We start from the raw sequence: 20260 nt of genomic DNA, 5'->3' as shown, positions 1-20260 counted from the left end.
TCTTTTTTTTTTTTAAAGCCGCATTCTGCAGATGGTTGAACACACAAATTTTCTCACTCACATATTAATGCAGTATTTGCTCACAGATGAAATCTGACAAGTGCACACGCCTCGACCTTCCCAAATCCCCCCATTTGAGCCATGCTGTTAGCAGCACTCAATGCCAGTGTCCTAAATCTCCATTTGGCAGCTATGAGAAACTGCCTGAAAGAACGGGGGGGAAAAAGCTTCTCGATTAAAACAAACTTTGTGTTAAACTTCAAGGCATGAATGTCGTATTGTTATTGTTATTTAGCGCTGTCAAAAGATTAATCGCATCCTAAATAAACACGTTTGTGTTTACGTATGTATTTATGTATGCGTATAAATAAGATATATGCATGCATATGTTTATAGTAGTGCAGTCAAATGATTAATAGCATCCAAAAAACATCCATTATACATTTAGAAAATATTTACAGGTATATTTATATGCATATTTATTTTATGTATAAAAATTAATATAAACTTTTTTTTTTTTAAATGCATACATGGGTGCTGATCTGTATATACACAATAAATATACACTGTACACACACATACTTGGTAAACAAAAACTTATTTTGATTGTGATTAATCATTTGACAATACTAATATGTGCTCATATAATATAAATATATACAGTACATACACATTAGGTAAACAAAAAAAAATATATATATATCGTATGACAGAACTATTATTACTTTACTCGACAGTAATCAGGGTAGATTTAATTATAACAGTACTTTTAACTTTAGTAGATTTTAGTTACTTTTATTCCTGTTAAAACGTTTAAAAAGAGCGAAATAAAAGCAAATCTTACCTGCCTTTAACTTTTCTTCTCTTCTTTCATGCTGCTTCAAATCATGCGTCTTGTACGTTTTCAAGAGATCTGGCTTTTTTTCCACTCATCTAAAATGTTTTGAGCCTGGAGCACAACATCCACTCAGCGCCCTAGTAACCGCATAGCAACACACTGAAAACTACTCAAAAGAGCCACCGCACAAAGTCATGCCAATCATCTGTCAATCAAAACCCTGGTATTACGGCAGCGTATTTTGCACGCGCTTCAGAAATCCTATGTAACACAGCACAACAACAAAAAAAGAAGAAGTTACAATTATGCATATAAATGTGTATATGCGTTCACACAAAATGCAGCAGACATATTTTACTCAGCCACATTTTTCATTTATTATCAGTTTACAACATGTACATTTGGCAGAGTCAAATCAAAACTGGCAAATCTGGCGCTAAAATTCAAGTCAGTTCAGTGTCTCTCTGAAGATCCTTTCGATTTAAATGAACTTTGCTAAACCTTGCGGTCCTGAAAAGAGCATTCGGATGAGGACAAGCCTCCCACCCCCGCCACCAAAAAAATCAAAATAACATCTTACGCACAAGCTAATGTGAATCAGTGAAAACAAAGGCCTCACTCAAGCGCCGCAATGGCTTTTCCTTTGACGTTTTCCTCGCTCCTTTGTACGGAATCGGAAAAAATGGAAGTAGCACGAGCCGGATGGGGTCTCTCGCGTCGCACGTACCAGCACTAAAGAACTTGCTCGATTCAGACACTTACGCAGCCCTCAAAGAAATCGCACGCGGCTAAAACTCACAGTCCGTCGCAGTCGGAGACACTCGGGAGGGATGAACATCATCCATTCGCATTCAAGAACCGTTCCTTTAACATTCACGTTTTCCTTTAACGGAAGAAAGAAATATATTAATATGTAGCAAACGGAAGTTTAACGGCTAAAGCACATGAAGTAAAAAAAAAAACGACAACGAACGGAAGAGATGGAGTTGAGAGAAGGGTTCAGGAAGGGCCGGCGGCTCCTCCCAGGGTGTACCGCAGGTCTTGGTCCTGGGTGAACTGAGTTTCTGGAGCAGCGTTCGCGGGCGGCGGGGTGGCGCTCGGGGGCGAGGAGGGTCCGCGGCCGGGGCACGGGTCTGCGGCGGGACGTCGGCTCTCGGGGGCTTGCTGGGAGATGAGCTGGAGGAGGGTGGTCGCTACATCCGATGTAATGTCCGGAGCCAGTTTCGCAGACTTTGACCCCGTCTCTTCTGGATTTACTAATGCAGAATCTGCCAGGAAAACAGACACCAAACATTATTATAGTCAGTGACGTTCATGTACCAGCTACAGCAATAAATACATCGCATTACTGCTCTTAAATTCAAATTGATATTTTTTGATAACCTGAAATAATGAATAAACCAAAAATAATTTTGGACAAATTAAATTAAATATAATTCATATTTGAGTACCGTTAATCTGCTTTTAAGTGATTATTCTTCACTTAAATTTATTTGCTCTTATTTTGTGAAACGTCTCAACATTTAAATGTTCTAGTTTATAGATAACTATGAAATTATTTTTTTAAAAAAGTACGAGTAATAATGTAAATTCTAAAAAAAAGCACAGAGTGGTTAAATGTTACTCAAATATTTTAATTTTTGCTGTAATGACAAAACAAGAGACTAGACTTATAAACTTAATTTATATGCTAGATTTATGTAAGGTGACTCTTCACTGGATTGTTTTAATTATTGCCTTTGCTAATACACGTATACGGGGAGCGTGACGTTCATCTTAAATGTCTATTCACTATTTACTAAATGGATTTCATTTTCTCTATTAGTACGACTTGATTTAGTGATTCATTCAAAATCGAGTTCTGATCTGGATCAGAAAATAGCCATCCTTTAGTGACCTCTAGCTGAATCAGACTTAAGATACATAATGCATAACCATAATGCGCCAAAAGCAAGCCCCCAAGTCTGCACGGCTAAAACACAGAAACAGTCGGGCTGCCCTTAAGCTAACAGAGAGGTCAACCTGAAACGAATCCATGCCTGACACTCGACCGATTATTCATCATTTAGGCAGTTTTGCAGGAGCTGTGGGATAAAACTCCTCCACACTGCTTAAAAAAAATTTGAATTAAAAAATTAGTCATTGGCTTATGTTTTTAATATTTTAGTTTTTTTCCCATATATCTAAAATACAAATGTTGGATAATTAAAACGTACAAATGTTAATTTTGCCAAATAACAATATAAATATTTTTCACTTGTGCATTTTAAAGATATTTATAAAAATTGTCGCAGCAGCAATAAAGGATTTACGTCAACAAAAGTATTCAGAAATGCTGATATGATTTGCAGCACTGCATTCAGTCCTGAATTTGAATGTACTGATTGCATATTTGTTTTTCCTCGTGGGCATCTACATTTCTAAATTTATGTTTTTAAAAATCAGTATTTTTATGCAATTATTGTTGCTTTACATTCATGTTAAATAACTATCAACCCAAAAAACTTTTGATTGTTTACATTTTAGACTTCATTTAGGAGTAGCTGGAGCTCAAGATTTAAAAAAAAAAATTAAATAAAATAAAAAATTAAGTTCACTTCAGATTTGATTGATCCACAAACTCATTCATAAGCTAAAAAGGCAGTTGTTTAGAGACTTTGGACCTCTGTGCTCCAATACAACAGACTTAAAACTACAGCTGCATGACATGCAAAATTATTACAGGACCTACTAAAACCTAAGAACTGAAATGTACTGCATTTAAATAGATTTGAGCTTTTTTTGTGTAGTTTATGTTGTAGTAGTAGTTTGTCTAATTATTAGTCTATTATTACTACACAATAAACTATACCAAATTAGATATGTTCCTTTTGAAGCAGTAAACACTACATTCACAGACACAGAAAATATCTACAAGACTTTGGAGAACTCGGTGCAACAAACAGATGGTAGGATCTAACAAATAAATTCAGAACCAATAGCCCTTTTCCACCAAAGAAAATACTGATGAGTGTGAGGACAAAATACGCAGTATAGCTATAATTTATTTGACACTCGTCTCACAATAAGGCTTTATTACAGTGTGTATTCACAGATTAAACCCCAAAGACTTTGTGAAGAGATAGCAGAGAGAAATGAAATCGACCACTGTGGAACTGAGAGAGAAAACAAAAGTGTTTGAGCTGGAGGGTGTCAGTCGACAGGACAAGGCCGGCCGAGCTTCAATTCGACTTCATTAAGCTGGATTACACCAGCGAAAGCTATAGAGCAATGATACTGGACCAGTATCACTTACAAATAAATGGATGCATCTTATCAAAATGTCAAGAAAGTGCTTGCATCATATTTCACCCCAGAAATGAACGGAAACAAATGCATTCAATTTGCGGGGTTTTTGTCTGCAAGATTTATTTGACAAATTCAGATCAATTTAAATCTACATGAATTAAACTGAGCACTTTTTCCAACTGTTTTACTTCTGTATTATTTTAGTTTTTGTAATGTCTTAGGTTTTGTCCCCAGTGATGCACATTTTGTATTAAATTCTTTAAAATAAACAAATTGTAGGTTACCAAGCTATATAAAACACAAACCCATGAAAAAATAAACCCAATGTGTGTGTGTACACATACAGTACATATATATATACACACATATGGATATGTGTATATATATATATATATATATGGTGTGTGTGTGTGTGTGTGTGTGAGTATATATATATATATATATATATATATATATATATATATATAATATAATATATATAAATAAATGTTGAGTTGGAGATTTTATATATATATATATATATATATATATATATATATATATATATATATATATATATATATATATATATATAAAAATCTCAACTCAACATTTGAAGTGGATCACTACATTCAAAGTTGTCCTAAAACCAAAACGCATTCTTGTCTTTGGACAACTTTCACTTTTTTGATCCACTTTAAAATGTAGACTTACAATAATGAAAATTAAGCGAGTGCCCTTAATTTTCATGAAAATAAGGGCACCACAAAAAAAACCCTAATAAATCAATGTCAGGGTGAAATATGATATCTGCATATTTTTGACAGGATTTTAAGAGTCACCCAACTATGCTAAACCAATTCAGTAAGAAAGAACTAAATTATGTGTACAAGACAGCGATGGGTTGTTTTTTTGTTTTTTTTTTTGAGTGTACTAGAAGAGAGACACATGAATAAAGATGTGTCCAAAATGGCTCTTTATTAGGACTGTTTAATCTGGATTTAAAAGTGTGACAATTTAACGCAAACACTGTAACCGTCTCTCAAGGACTTGCAGTGTGTGCCAATAGATGAAGAGCTCCCACTTCCTGTCTGTGAGAAATCTCTGCAGACTAAAGTCCGCTGGGCACCCACGCAGTGTGCAAGCAGACAGGGCTCTGTGTATTTTGCTCCTACGAAAATAAAACCTAAATACTTGCAAGACTGTAAAACTCAATGGAAGTTCACGAAAAGCAGAAAATAAACATCTGGACTTTCAAATAAACATGACAATTTATTTCTCTATTCGTTCGCCTGCAGTCTTTCAACTAATTAAACTATTCCCCCTCTGTAATATTTTCGGAACAAAACAACAAAAAAAAGAAAGAAAGTGACATCTCTGCAAGAAAAGCATATGGTTGGGTGGGTCCCACATTATGAGCCTGCAGTGTAACCTATTTAGCTGCGGCCAATCACAGCATTCGACAACCCAGGCCCCGCCCCCCATAGACTTAACTAACACTTGCCCTCGCGATCGCCGCCCATGATTGAAGCGGACGCGCCTCTCGCAGCGCCCTCGTCCGGCCGGACTCCGTTGCTCTCGTCCGCCCGCTCCGCCCCCGGCGCCGGGGCCTTTATCAGCTGCTCCAGCAGGAGCGCGAGCAGACCGGCCTGGTCTTCCTGCGGGATCTCCGCCGGCTGCGGGACGCTAGAGGACTGAATTAAGGTGGAGAGCTGACTAAGCAGTTCGAGCTGCTGCGCGGCGTCCGGTTCAGGGGTGGAGGGGGCGGCAGGCGTTCTGGAGAGCACTGATGTGGAGGCTTCAGAGGAGGAGCTACGGAGATACGCCATCTGCGGGATGCTCAGATTGTCCGTCTGGCCCTGCAGCAGGTTCAGCAGAACCGCCAGCTCCGTTTGGTTCAACTGCTCCGCTGCGGCTCCCAAACCTGTGCATAGAAACGGTTACATTTCGTTGCCATTTATGGAAAACGGGATATTTCTCACCTTTCTGGTTACATGTTGCAGCATTCAAACACTTGGCCTACACGGCTTTAAAAGCGTTAAGAAGCTGGAGGAATAGTATCACTCCAAAACACCAGAAGAGGGCACTGAACCTGTAACAACGGACCCTTCTCAGGCTTTTCAGAAGTCGTTACAGTTACGTGAACTTCTAGAGTGTTGACTGAAACTACAACAAACATACTTTTGGTTTCCATTTCCCCAAGTAGCAAAAGAAAAAACACTCCACGACAAGGGCTTCCAAACGAGGAAAAGAGAGATTGCTAGTAACAGTTTTTCTTTAAAACTTAAAGGGTAAGTTCACCCCAAAATAAAGGGTCAGATAGCTCTCTGATTTGGAACGACATGAGGGTAATTAATAATTTTCATTTTGGGGTGAACTCATTTTAATGGCAAGGTAGTTAAACAAAACCATATAAATGTTATAAATACATGTTAATTAAAAAGGGTCCATGCGCCTTTTTGAAAAATGGGAAAGCAGCAACAATACTGATCACCACAATAAAAATGCAACAGAAAAAAAAACAATCACCACTTTCAGAGAGAAGGGATTTAGCCAATTATAACTAAGATCATCTGCATAAACTCAACGGTAAAGTAAAAAATAGGGTGGAAAATGATCATGTAATATCCATTGACTATTTTGGTTAAATAAATATTGATTGACAAGTGAACATTATGCAAATGTTAAAAGAATACAAGTGTAAAATATAGAATTAAAATAAATACAACGTTAAAAGTACAGCCTGACATTTAAGTAATTGAAATGATAAATGCTGATGCTACTTTTAAAGAGATAAGGCAGCAGGACTTAAACTTATGCAGCATTGCTATAAGAAGGATTTCTAACTCCGTAAGCAGAAAAGTTACATTCATCAGCACTTTTTTATATATCCAGCCAGTTTAAAAAGCACAGATAAGGGTGTGCTCCTCTATTAGGTACAAAGGTCCAATCCATCTCTAGAAAACACGTTGTTTAAACCGGTCATGCAAAAAATAAACGGTCAATCTGCTACGCTTCTGAAGATCTGCCTTTACCTGAACGGTTTAGTTCCTCTAACTTCCTGCCTATGACCTGAGAAGAACAGAACTCAAGTGTTCCTGTCAAGTTATGGCCCACCTTCCAGCTCAGTGGCTGTGATGTTTGCCGGTGCAGGATGGGCAGATGAGGGTGGTGGTGGTGGGGGACTGGGTGGCAGGCGGCTGTTCTCCCCTCCTGAAGGTCCTGCGGGTTCCTTTCGGGGAGCTTTTGCAACAGGGAAATCCTCAGGCACTCCGCTTTGCCTCTGCCGCCGTCGCTTCTTGCTCCAGAGCTCATGACAGTCTTGCCAATGCGGCAAACTAAAAAGAAAATGTATTTTTTTTTTAATGTGCATTTACAATTATAACTCGCCATATAATCAGCCAGTCATTAATGCAGAGTAGCGACATTTAATTGCAGCTGCATTAAAAACTAAATTAGAAACCGTTGTGTGACTCTACCACTCGTTCCACAAACGGTTTCAATAACAGCATAAAATCCGATTTTAAATGACGTGAGATGTGTTTGTGTGTGCACTGACTCAGGTGGCGGCATCTTGTTGGGCTCCACATCACACAGAAAGTGACTGGCGAGGGCCTGTTCGGCCGTACAGCGTCTCGAGGGGTCCAGCGTCAACATGTGGTCCAGCAGGTCAAGAGCAGAGGTGGGCAGGCTACACACAGACATTGTGATTATAAAGGAAGTACTGTGTAAATATAGTGTGACTAAAACCGTAACCTCTACTAGAGGGATAAATACATATGCATTTGACAGAAGCTTTTATCCCAAGTGACTTACACTGCATCATTAATGTTCAGGAGCCTAGCTATTTTTTAAGTTTGCTTAAGAACGATGCATTAAATATGATGCATAAAAGACATAATATAATGACAGTAAAAGACAAATGCTTTTTTTTTTAATAAATGCTGTTCTTTTAAACAGGATCATTCATCAAATCATACAGAAAAAAGTATGTTTCCATAAAAATATTAATCAGTAGTTTCAATATTGATAAGAAATGTTTCTTTAAAAGCAAATCAGCCCATTAAAATGATTTCTAAAGAGTCATGTGACACTGAAATAATAACTGGAATAATGATGCTGAAAATTCAGCTTTGCATCACAGGAATAAAATACATTTTTAAACGCACTCAAAAAGAAAAGTCATTTTAAATTGCAACGATATTATTATTTTTACAACATTTGTGATTAAATGCCATCTCAAAAGTGAGAGACTTCTTTCAGAATGATGGATCACTTTTATGAGGTTGAACTTACAAAGCGAATTCCTCCCGTAAGCGTCGTCTGTACTGTTTCTTGGGTCTCATGGTATTAAAGTACGGCAGCTTAATTACATCTGGCCAAGCAGCAGGACATGGACTACCGCACAAACGACTGACCAAAACAAAACACGAAAAAGATGGAGTGTAACAGCATTTCACAAAGCCCTCTCACTCCTGCAGCGGTAGAGTTATGAGAAACGTACCTGATCAGCTCAAGCTGCAGAAGCTCTTGGTTGGCCTGGAAAATTGGTTTCTTAGTGAAGAGTTCTCCCAAAATACACCTTTACACAACAGCAAAAAGAGGAAAAAAACCACACGATTATATGACGAGCAGCTTAGATGTTACTGTAGATTGGAAACAGAATGGCATCTTACCCACAACTCCAGACATCAATAGCAGGCGAGTATCTCTCTTCTCCCAGTAGCAGCTCAGGTGGGCGGTACCACAGCGTGATCACCTTATTAGTGTACGGCCGACTGGGAATGACCAACAAGTTAGTCTTAAACACCACTTTTTTTTCAATACCAATCATGTTTACAGTTTCTGAAAATCACATTTAATCTATAGAAACTCCAAAGCTGAAGGGTCTCAATGTTTGCACCCCGGATTTCAATCAAACTGAATTAGTTTAGCACAACCTATAGAAAGCCTAACATTTGCTTACCTTTCCTCAGAGTTATAAAGACGTGCCAAACCAAAATCGGCAAGTTTGATCTGACCACTGTAAAAAAGAAACGCAAATGGAACACAATTTGTAAATCTGGCGTAATATATTATTTAACACCATATTTTAAACAGGGCCACATTTTATAAGTTTAATGCAAGTATATGCCAGTACATAACATCATATTAAAAAAAAAAATTATATATATATATATATATATTGATACACTGCTCAATCATTTATTTCCCAGAGCAAAACATTAGAATGTAAAATTAATGCAAAAATAGTATGCATGCTACTATTTAAATGTATGGTTGCTTTTTTAAAAAAAAGTGACTTGTGAGAACCAAGCATTTATTTGATAAAGGGCAAGAAACAAAATATTATTGGAATTTAAATTATTGCTTTTCTACTGAAATATTTTCAAATAAAAACCTTTTTTTTTTCATGACAATTCAAAGTTCAAAAGCGCAGCATTTATTTGATAGAAATATTTTTCGCAGCATTATTTAATGGATCCTTGCCAAATGAAATTAATTCTTCAATTAATTAACTGACATTGAACGTCAGTGTAACTGAACGCAATATTTAAATTTGTATGACACTAATAAGAGACCAGCTTCATGTAATATTTCCAAACACAAACTGGTACCTGTTATTTAGCAGGATATTGGAGCACTTGATGTCTCGGTGCAGAAAGTTCTTCTTGTGGCAATAATCTAATCCCTCCATCAGCTGACGCATAAAGCTTTGCACATGCTCATGGGAGAAAGACACCAATCCTGATTCCAGCAGCCCCATCAGGTCATGGTCCATGTACTCAAAAACCAGGTAAAATGCACCTAGTGCACAAAAATACATACAGATTAATAAACAGAGGTAGGCCTAGAAAACAAAGAAAGTGCATGCAGAAAAATGAAGCACTCCAGGAAAGTCTAAAACTGAGTGGGCCACAAATATGCCCCTAACTCTGAGAGGAGAATGTGTTCACCACTTCATGCAAACGCATTTAAACAAACCTTTATCCTTTTTGAAATCAAGTGCGTCTTGCTTATCAGTGACGATTTCTTTCATGTTGACGACGCTGCGATGGTTGAGCTGTCTCAGGATCTTGATCTCTCTGATGGCAGTGATGGGGAAACCCTCTTTTTCATTATCCAATCTCACCTTCTTCAATGCCACCAGCTCTCCTTCAGAAACCAAAACATAACAGGAGGCTGTCAAGCTTTTCTTAATTAACAGCAAATAATTCTGCATTTAAAGCAAAGGAAACCATTACTGTTTGGATGTCTGAGGGCAAGACGATATGTTTAGTTAAGAAAGGATGGCAAAAGTAAAAGACATTGTTACACGATTTTTATTTGAAGCAACACACAAATATGTGAGTGCCTTGTAACATTTCCAGCATTCATCCCCTTGAAACAACGTACCCGTGTCTTTGTCCTTGGCCTTGTACACCTGACCGTAGGTTCCTTCTCCAATGATACCGATGATGTCAAACTTATCCACACAGCGCTTGCCCCAGTCGGTTTGAGTCTGCTTCCTCTCTCCATATCTAGGACAGCAAATCCTGCACACATTTGACAGGCACTTCAGAAAACCTTTGCCATCAGCTTTCTCTCATTCTGCCATTTTAATGAAGCATTCGAGCATCCCATGACTGAAGTCATAACTGTAATAAGCATTTCTCTCAACTCTTAACAATAAAGAAAATGGCATTCAAATATTAGGTTCAAAATTTTTTCTAGATTTTCAAGATTTTTTTCTAAATATAAATGTCCAAGAGCACAATGCGTCGTATTAGCAACACTTCACAGTTATAAAATACAACTACTTTATAATTCATTTCACAAAAGCTGAAGACCTAGATAGCTCCGCTCAAACTGATAAAATATGAAAATAACACAGCTAAAAAAATTAATGCTCTTCCTCTGTGTTTTTGTCTTGTTTTACGGTGCAAATGTCAGATTTAGTGGAAACGCAATTACGTATGTTCTGATGTATGAGACACTGATCAAAATGAAGTGAGTTTCAAATTAAAAGGAACAAAAATCCACCAATGGAGTCATCGACTGCATTTGACAAAAAAAAAAAAAAAAAAGAATCAACTGACAGATCAGTTTAATCAAACTTAGTTTTGCTCCGTTTCTTAGTAAACACGACTTTTCCTTCATGAGTAAATGCATTCTAAATCTAAAACAAAATTAAGTTTATTTGGAAAAACAAAAATATTGAGGATCATGTTAATTTTTAGCAATTACATTGCATGCCATGACTTCATTCAACATTCTGCTCTGATTTAAGACCTTTTTTGGGCCTCATTTTACAGAATGGCCTATTATAAGATGGTATTTTAAAATGCAATACTTTCACAATAGTTTTTTTTTTTTTCCAAGTAAATGCATCCTTGACGTGAATAACCTCAACTAACTGTTGACCATTAGCGTGGCTGAATGTAAACGTCGCTCAACCATGAACGCTGAAGCAGTGGCACTTACTTTGGTCTCTTCTTGAAGGTTTGTTGCAGAAGCAGTGGAGATACTCGAGCAGGGGACTGTGGAGGGGAGGGGTCTCTTCCCGAAAGTACCGGAGGGAGGGGCAGCTCACTGAGGAGGCGTGTCCTGATTTCTTTCTCCTTTTCCTTCTCTTTCTCCCTTTCTTTCCGTGATGACTTCTGGGAAAGACTGCTCTTCTTTGGACTGAAATGGGGGGGGGGGAGAGAGAAACAAAGTTAGCGTTCATTGCATGGGAAAAACAAAGCTATTCCCAATTTTTTTTTAAAAAGTGATAATTTTATTTAAACTTTCCCCCCCACGCATGCGGCTCTATCTAAAAGTAACTGAAAAGAGATGAACGTGGAAAAACATCAAGTAGGAAATTTCAGAATTTTTTCATCTAGTGAAAAAGACATTTTTATTATAACTATGCATTTTGTCTCAACATCGATGTGATCAAAAATGGCTCCGTCAAACTGCAACGTCATGCAACAGACACGCATATGATGGAAACTGTATTTACAGCTAATACGAGAGCAAATCTAGATGCCGATATATAGAAACATGGAAAATTGTGGACAAGGAAAATTCATGGTTGCGCATTCTTCATGGATAAACGCTACTCTTTCTGGTTATTCAGTTGCAGTTTTGGCAGAGAAGTTACAGCGGCGAAAATTTACGAAAGAAACAAACCCCAAGTAATAGCTATTTTCACCAAGTGTAAATAACGGTGAATACAGTTTGCACACGCATAAACGACAATACATGGCTCGCAGCTTAAAAGATGCAAATGCTGTTGCATTTGCGCAAAATATAACAGTGTGCGTAATTTTGGGTGTAGTTACTGACAACAGCTTTTGTCGACAAAGCTATTTGCATTTAGTGCAAACAGCCTATTCTCAGTTTACACTCTTGACTGCCCAAACATGCCCACAAATATGTGAATGGTCAAGAATATATCATGTGACCAAGAGCCAACATGTTCACTGATTCAATTTGAACAAGTATACTATAGCTTAAGTGTATTTGGGCAACTGCACAGTGTTTATTAAGGTTAATAAAGCTTTGTATTAATAGAAATGACAAAATACATTCACGCCATTGAAAAACAATTGAATATTAGTATTCTGTGTTATATAAAAATCTGAAAAGCATGGTAAAATAGCACCTGATGTGTGAAAAAACAAGGTCTCGGGACCAAAACGTCTGCAAAAGCAAAGCTTTTTAGCTTTGTTGCATTTCGAAAAATAAGAGGAAAAAGTGCAACATAAGTACAGTTGCATAATCAGTATTTCTTCATAAACTCAAGTTGTTTAAAATTGTCTGCATCAGTTATTCTAGTATTATTTATAGAATATTTCGATTTTTCCCCCAATAGTAACTTTTCTAACATTCACATTTCTAGTTATTCTTTATACTCGTTTTGTATTTTGTAATTTTTATGAAAACTATCACTTATCAAAATCAATGTATTTTATAAATATTTCTAATACACAGGTAAAATTTATTTATATTTCAGTTTTAGTATTATTGCAAGTTTAAGTAATGCTTTAAATTTTCAAATTTTTGTTTCAATTTCTCTTTATTGCAGCATTATTTAAAACATGGCAAATACGTTTTAGTATTAGTTAATAAAAACCCTTACATTTTAAGAAATGGTTTTACCAGATTCAAAAAATGTTACAAATAAAATACGTGCACTGATAAATCAATCACGACTGCATCTATAAAATGCATACAGAAAAAAGCTAGGGTTACTTTTTATTTAATGCCAACTTTAAAAAGCATGTTTATAACTAGCTAACCAAACAATGAGTTTAATGACAATCATTATCAAATCTAATCACCCTTGAGCACTGAAGTTTGTTGCAAAAAAATGTTAAAGTGTGACTGATCAGGACTGACCTGTCTCTGCAGTCTCCTAGAAGAACCGGCGGCAGAGGAAGAGGCGGAAGTGTGGAAGTCTTAATCGTGTGTGCGGGACTTTGCGTAGATTTCTGTTTGGGGCTTTTCATGCGAGAAGAAACGGCTGCAGCAGGTGCAGGAGCAGGCGGAGGGCTGTTTAGAGGTAGAGGAGGAGGGGATGAGAGAGGAAGAGGAGGAGGAGGAGAGTTGGCCGGGAGAGGTGGAGGAGATGAAAGAGGCAGCGGAGGTGGACTGGATAACGGGAGAGGCGGTGGAGGAACCGAAGAGGGCTCCTCCGCCGGATCAGTGTTCGGAGGTGGCGAGGGCGGTCTCTGAGGCTCGGGGGGCGGGGCTGTCTCTAGCGGAGGCGTCTCAGTGTTTTTCGCTGGCGCATTTGCGACATTGGACGTGTTGGGGCGGAGGGAGGGGGAGTTCTTGGCGGCGGCCGCCTGACGTTCCTTCTTTCTTCGCGTCAGCTCGGCCCCCAGGCTGGAGGTGATCGGCAAGCGTGAGGACGAAGGGGAACGGCTGCCTGGTCGACTGCTGTGGGAGGAGCCTCCGCTGGCTCCTCCGGAATATAAAGAATGTTTCTTAGTGCGAGAATGGGAGGAGGAGCGGCGAGAGGAGGAGTAGTGAGGAGAACGGCTCCGGGAACGCAGAGAAGGCCTGGGGAGAAGAAACAAAAAATACAAGCGTTTTAAAGTCAGTTCTGTTATCCCTTTAAGGATTAGTCCACCCCAAAATTAATTTTACTTACCCCCATGTTGTTCCAAACCCGTAAAAACTTCATCTTCAGAAAAAATATTTTAAGATATTTTGGGTGAAAACGGAGGCTTGTGATTGTTCCATTGACTGCCAAACAATTACTGCTGTCTTAATGCTCCATCTGCCATCAGTGGTTCAACCGTAATGTTACGAAGCTACAAGAATATGTGTGTAAAAAATAAACAAAATAACTTTATTCAACTATTAGGGACCATAAAGTCACTACAGCGTCATTTTGGGCAGCATCCTGTGAACACACGTAATGTACCCAGTTCTGTGTTAGACGCAACAGAACGATATTCGTACAAAACGTACATACACAAAATGTATCTACTGATGGCATTCAGACGACATCTTGCATACTTTTCTAGACGTTGACAGTGGTAACTGTTTGGCAGTCAATGGGACAATCACAAGCCTCCCGGTTTTCATCCATAATGCCTTCTGAGGATGAACAAAGCTTTTACAGGTTTGGAAGGAAATAGGGGCGATTAATGACACAATTTTCATTTTGGTGTGGAGTAACCCTTTAAGTTAACTTTCCTTAAAGTCACAATGAGACTTAAGTAGCATCAGATCTTTTCTTCCATACCGTGACATGCATTCGAATGTAATGGATTATCAAAAAATAAAGACGTAGAGAGAGACATCGTTTTATGCACTGGTTGTTGATTCGATTTTGAGACGTTGGTGTCGATGTTTGTGAAAAATGGGGCTGTTTACATTGTGATGAACTCTAACCTGCAAATTTGAAGCCGTGTGACAAATAGAAGATTGATGCATCGTAGCGTGACATTGTGACTGAATTAAAAGCTAAATTTAAGACTGCACTGTTGCAGGAAAGTGAAAGATTGTATATTTTCACGTGTTTGTTTTTAAAAGATCACATCACGACCACTGGACAAGATCTGCATGTCAAAAGAGAGAAGTCCGTTATCACTGAAAGCTCCTGTTGTGGCATTTTTTAAAAAAAAAATTACATAGTAAAAAAAAATCAAAAACAAATCTAAAGGTTATCTAAAACAGATTTAGCCCGCTTAAAATATCTGTTTTAACAGAAATTATATTTTCACCTGAAAGATTATTCTTCATCACTGTTCAGTATATTTAAAAAATATATATTTTTTATTTAACAGCATTATGTTAGGTTTCCCATTTAAACAATAGCATTGTGTTAAACTGACTTGAAACAGTTTTGATTCAACTTTATTTTTTTAAAATAACATGTTTCAATTAAGTAGGCCAAAGCTAATATTTTATGCTTGTTCAATTAAGTAAATCTCATTAATCCAACACAATTATTTACAATCACTTTACTTCATTCATTTGAGTTGAGAGTACCATAAATTTGACTTGTGCAACTAGTAAGTGAACGTCCCCTTCATTTGAATCATTTTTATTCAATCCTGTTATGTTTGTATTTAAAGCTTTCTGGTATGTTAGTGTTTTGGGTGTCATGTGCTTGGGCCGAGGACCTGTTAACATAACTTAAAGTTGCTTAATATTAAAAAAAGAAAAGAAAATGAATACCATGAATGTAACAAAACTTGTTTTGCATAGCCATACGTTTTTTTTTCGACAGATTTTGTACAAATTCTTCTTGGAAAAGGCTGTAAAGAAAACGTTGAATATGAGGGTAACTAATAGCAGAATTTTAATTTTTGGGTAAACTAACCATTTCACAATTGCACAAAATGACACACTTGTATTCATAACGATTAAATTATTGTAAACGACTAGCGTATTTTACTTGTGTAAACAAAAAGAAGTTGGTGCCATCTTATCAGCATATTAATAATCTGTAGATATTTATACTGCAGTATTGATAAGATGAGAATTTATAGCAGCAGTTTGTTATTACTGTGTAATTATCTGCTGTAAGTAGAAGGATTTTAGATTTATAACGTGACATTTAGTCCCAATAGATTTTTTAACAAAAGCCTGCATGAAACTTGTATCAGTCAAATAGCAGTTACAGTTCATATTTGCTTATGAAAATATGCTGTCATTCATCGAGTTTAATCATGCATTAAAAACTACATGCCATAATTCCTGTATTACAGGTCTATATTTAGTTGGGTTATCTCTCAAAGGCATTCATTTCCTGATTACAGGCACACCAGATTCTGCCCATTTTGTTCTATTAAATAAGGTTTTCATTTTAAGGATCGAAAGAAAAGAGTGTTGGATGTAAAGGCATATGAACAACTGCTTATATAGAAAGATATTTCACAATATATTAATGAAAATTCCTGACAAAAACCAAAAAAAGAAAGTGTTTTTTTTTTACTGTGTAATGTTTAAATCAAAACGTCACAACTGGAGCTTTCACTGGAAAGGACAAACTTCTCTCTGTTGACACGTACAGCTCTTCCCATTTAGAGCTGATTCTATTCATTGCTTTTGAATGCTTATTTTAAAAATTACATCTAGCGGATGCATTAAACCCAGCCTGCTAATTCATCCTCCTTTATGAGATAAGCTCGGCAGTGCAGGGCAGTAACTGGTCACATGTAGCTAAAAACTAGGGATAGACAATAATTCAAAATCAATATGCATCCCAAAATAATTATCAAGAACGGTGATATGATTTTCAAACACATTTTCGATGCACATTCCCATAGACTGATTTATTTGTGGCATTTGACTATTGTCCTATTGACTATTAACCTATTCTCAAAGACATTCATTTTTATCTGATAAAGTAGCGGTCATGAGCAAAGCTGATTTAATTTACAGCCATTACCAGAGAAACCACTAGTTTTTTGTTACTGATCAATTATTTTGGGGTTTTCTGCAACAACTTGAAGCACTTTTAAACCATTTCCTTCTGACTGAAGCACATTTTATAACTATAAGAATAACCAGGCTACGCTACCGCCAAAGGTTTTTGACCAGTAGGCCTAAGATTTTTTAATTTTTTTGTTCTTCTACTCGCCAACGCAGCATTTATAATGACACAAAGTACAGCAGAAAATGACTATTTATTATTTAAAATTGCACTCTATTTAAATAGATTTTAACATGTGATTTATTTCTGTGATCGAAGCTGATTTTTCAGCATTATTACTCCCGGTTTCGGTGTCATGTATGTCTGTGCACTACATCGAAATCATAAGCGAACATCATTTGTGCATAAATAGAAAAACAGATAGCAAGAAGCGAACAGAGCTCAAACGCGCTCGCTGAACTCATCACGAGTTGGATGACAAACGAAACAGACTAACTTGCGGCAAAGCAGAAATGCTTCTTTCTGTAAAGAAGAACTTTTTTTAAAAGCCAGAAATAAATGTCAGTTCTGTACAGGATGATTTTAATTTTACCTTAAAATTACACCGATTTAATTAGTACCTGCTGTAGCATCTTTGTTTAACCTAAACATTATTTCATTTAACATTTTGGAATTATTTATAGCATATTTAGTTTTTATTTAGGTAAATAAAAGGAAACAAATGCTGATTAACATCTTTCTTTGGACTGTTGAATGTGTGTTGACTGTGTTTAAATTGCACTTATGCAGTTGTTCCCTTTAATTTCACATGGTTACTATTCATGCTTTCATTTAAAAACAGCTTTACTTAGTTTGGATCCAACTTAAAAACGAAAGCTAAACTTTGATGTCAGTCTGCACTGAATGCAATGTGAGAGTTATTGTTCATATAGCCAGAAGACATCTTATTTATGCACACTTTCATTAATTCTAGCTTGAAGGAATAAAACGCAATAACCTTTGACCGCATCCAAAAACCTCTGGAGCGACTAAACGACGCACATGGACTCCCCGAGCCCTTTTCTCACCTGGACACCGGACTGGTGCTGGACGAGCGTCGGTTCCCGTAAGGACTCCCGGGCGAGTGTTTTCTGCTCACATACGGACTCCCGTCCTTCTCGGGGCTCGAAGACCTCCTTCTCCGATAAGGGCTCTCGGACCTCTGTCTGCTCCGCCTGGGAGGCTCCCTGTACGGACTGGGGCTCGCGGCCCGGCGCTTGGAGGAGTAGCTGTTTTCGAGCTCCGCGGCGGAAGGACTGTCCGCCCCGCTTCTCCTGGACTGAGCCTTCCCTTTAGGGCTCGACTTGTGGCTCTTGACGGCCTTCCGGTGGCTCCGGTCCTCCTCATACTCCTCGCTCCTCCGCTTGTCTTTGCGTGACTTCGAAGAGCGGCCGCTTTCCTTACTGATGGAGGAGGAGGCTGAGGAGGCGCTGCTGCCCAGACTGACGGCGGACTGCACCGCACCGGATGAGAGAGAGTCGCCGGGCCTTTTGCTGCCTGACTCACCTGAGCGTCTGGATGCGGACGCAAGGCACGCGGTGGGGCTAGACTTCTCCTTAGCCTTCTTGCGGCTCTCTTTGCTCGCTCTGTCCCGGTCTTTGCCGCCCTTCTTGCCGCCGGCCTCCGCCCTCTCCGCGGACTCCCTGACCCGATGCGGGTCTTTGGATTTCTTCCGGGAGCGCTTGTGTTTGTGAGTCCTGTTCGCCACCCCCGCCTCGCCGTAGTCCGGGCGCTCTAAGCGCTCCGCGTCCCTGCTCTCCGCCGGTTTTCCGGTGGCGGGGGAGTCCAGGAACGTGTCCGAGTCGGAGCTGATGTCGTCGTACTCCACCAGAGGCTTGATGGCGCCCACTGCTGGAGGCACGGCGGCAGCGCACGCGGAGCCGGCGTCGGCCTCGTGTTTGGACTTGCTTCGTTTGTGCTTGGAAGAAGCGGACGAGCTCGCCGTTTTGGTGGGATGCCTACCGGAGCCCGCGTGCAGAGGCTGGCCTTCCCCGCCGGCCGCCTGCTGCTGCTGGTAGAGCGGTTCAGCCTTCCTCTTGGTCCCATGCAGGCGGTCTGATCCAGGCATACCTCTGTCCTCCGGAGACGTGGACCTAAGCGGTCAAGACAGCACATGAACAACACAAATCGCTCAGTGTTGGGTAAAAGCGTGAAATCCTGCCAGACGGAAGAGTCGGAGTAAAGCAAAACAAAGATGCGCACGCTGTTCGACGCGCAGAGGTTATCCACGAGTCATCCCCGGTCCCGCGTCTTCTCCGAATCGCGTCGAAACGTATCCAAGAGTGTAACGCCAAAAACAATAAAAAATAAAGATCTGTTTAACGATATCGTCCTTCACGATGGCATCACTGGTCGTTTCCAGGGTGCCTCGAGCAGCGCATTGCGCTCGCGCCTCTCGGCTAGCTTCAGCTAAGCTAGCGTCCCTCGAAAAGACAAAAAGAAAGAAGAAAAATACAGGCTGTCCTTGTTTTAGATTGTTTATCCTTGTTCGACACCAAAGCCTAAACAGACGTTTGGCTCTCCTCGCGCACGGTTTCCGAGCTTTGAAGCAGTAAAGCTCGCTTTGCAGGGATATTGCCCCACATAACTGAAAATAAAACTTGACCCGCTTGCTTCTTGTTCACATATTCGCTTTAATGTTCAGTGTAAACTCTCTGCGGTTTCACATTCAACGGAAATGGTCACATATTTATGTGTTAAAATTGATTCCAGTTCACTTGAGCGGCTCTGGGAAGAAACCAGACCTAGAAACGGGGCGATGATCGTGGATGTAAAACGCTCCACGGCCCTGAATTCAGAGAGGATTCACTTCATCCATTACAGCCAAAATTATGCGCAGCCTCTTCTGCGCACGCGCGGCGTTATAGCCCGTCCCACGGAAAAGGAAATGCCACAGCCTGCGCCGTTTCGCTCGGTTTTTCTTGCGGGTCACCTATTTTCACAGAAACGCTTTGATGATGTGTATTAAAGCGATGAAAACAAAAGTGGAAACGTGCGAAATTAATAAATAATTTGTTTACGTTGCCTGTATAGAACGAGCTCGCTGTCAATCTGCGCGGTTGCCAGGCGACAGCCAATCAAAAGCAAGCGACTGTATTCCGCCTTCGCTTGAGCTGAACTTAACTTGCATTGGATTATTGCATTTTATTTTATTTATTATGAAACGACAGCTTCGTGTTTTTTAACAATATATGAAACCGAACACGAATTGATTATTTTATTGTAAGTTAGCAGATGTAAAGCTTACAGGCTCT

The 20260-nt window shown here is 39.0% G+C and overlaps 1 protein-coding gene across 4 annotated transcripts; it reads right to left on the bottom strand.

Moving 5' to 3' along the window:
* Positions 1–1190: 1190 nt before the first annotated feature.
* cdk12 (cyclin-dependent kinase 12) lies at positions 1191–19913 on the bottom strand. 4 transcript variants are annotated; one of them, XM_043217452.1, is made up of 15 exons: positions 19209–19913; positions 18035–19099; positions 13472–14137; positions 11570–11770; positions 10502–10641; positions 10091–10261; positions 9724–9913; positions 9072–9128; positions 8782–8883; positions 8610–8687; positions 8402–8518; positions 7665–7796; positions 7223–7443; positions 5610–6029; positions 1191–2106 (listed from the first exon to the last, which is right to left on the bottom strand). In XM_043217452.1, exons 2-15 carry the CDS (start codon positions 19072–19074, stop codon positions 1838–1840), a joined length of 3804 nt encoding a protein of 1267 aa, XP_043073387.1. In that variant the 5' UTR covers positions 19075–19099; positions 19209–19913; the 3' UTR covers positions 1191–1837. The 4 variants fall into 4 exon arrangements, with proteins under 4 accessions (XP_043073387.1, XP_043073386.1, XP_043073388.1 ...); XM_043217451.1 differs by having other exon boundaries at positions 1191–1721; positions 1812–2106; positions 18035–19911; XM_043217453.1 differs by having other exon boundaries at positions 1191–1721; positions 1872–2106; positions 18035–19911.
* Positions 19914–20260: the final 347 nt, after the last annotated feature.

The sequence above is a fragment of the Puntigrus tetrazona genome, chromosome 19 (assembly GCF_018831695.1).
Source record: "Puntigrus tetrazona isolate hp1 chromosome 19, ASM1883169v1, whole genome shotgun sequence".
NCBI lineage: Eukaryota > Metazoa > Chordata > Actinopteri > Cypriniformes > Cyprinidae > Puntigrus > Puntigrus tetrazona.
This window is presented reverse-complemented; position numbering and strand designations above follow the sequence as displayed.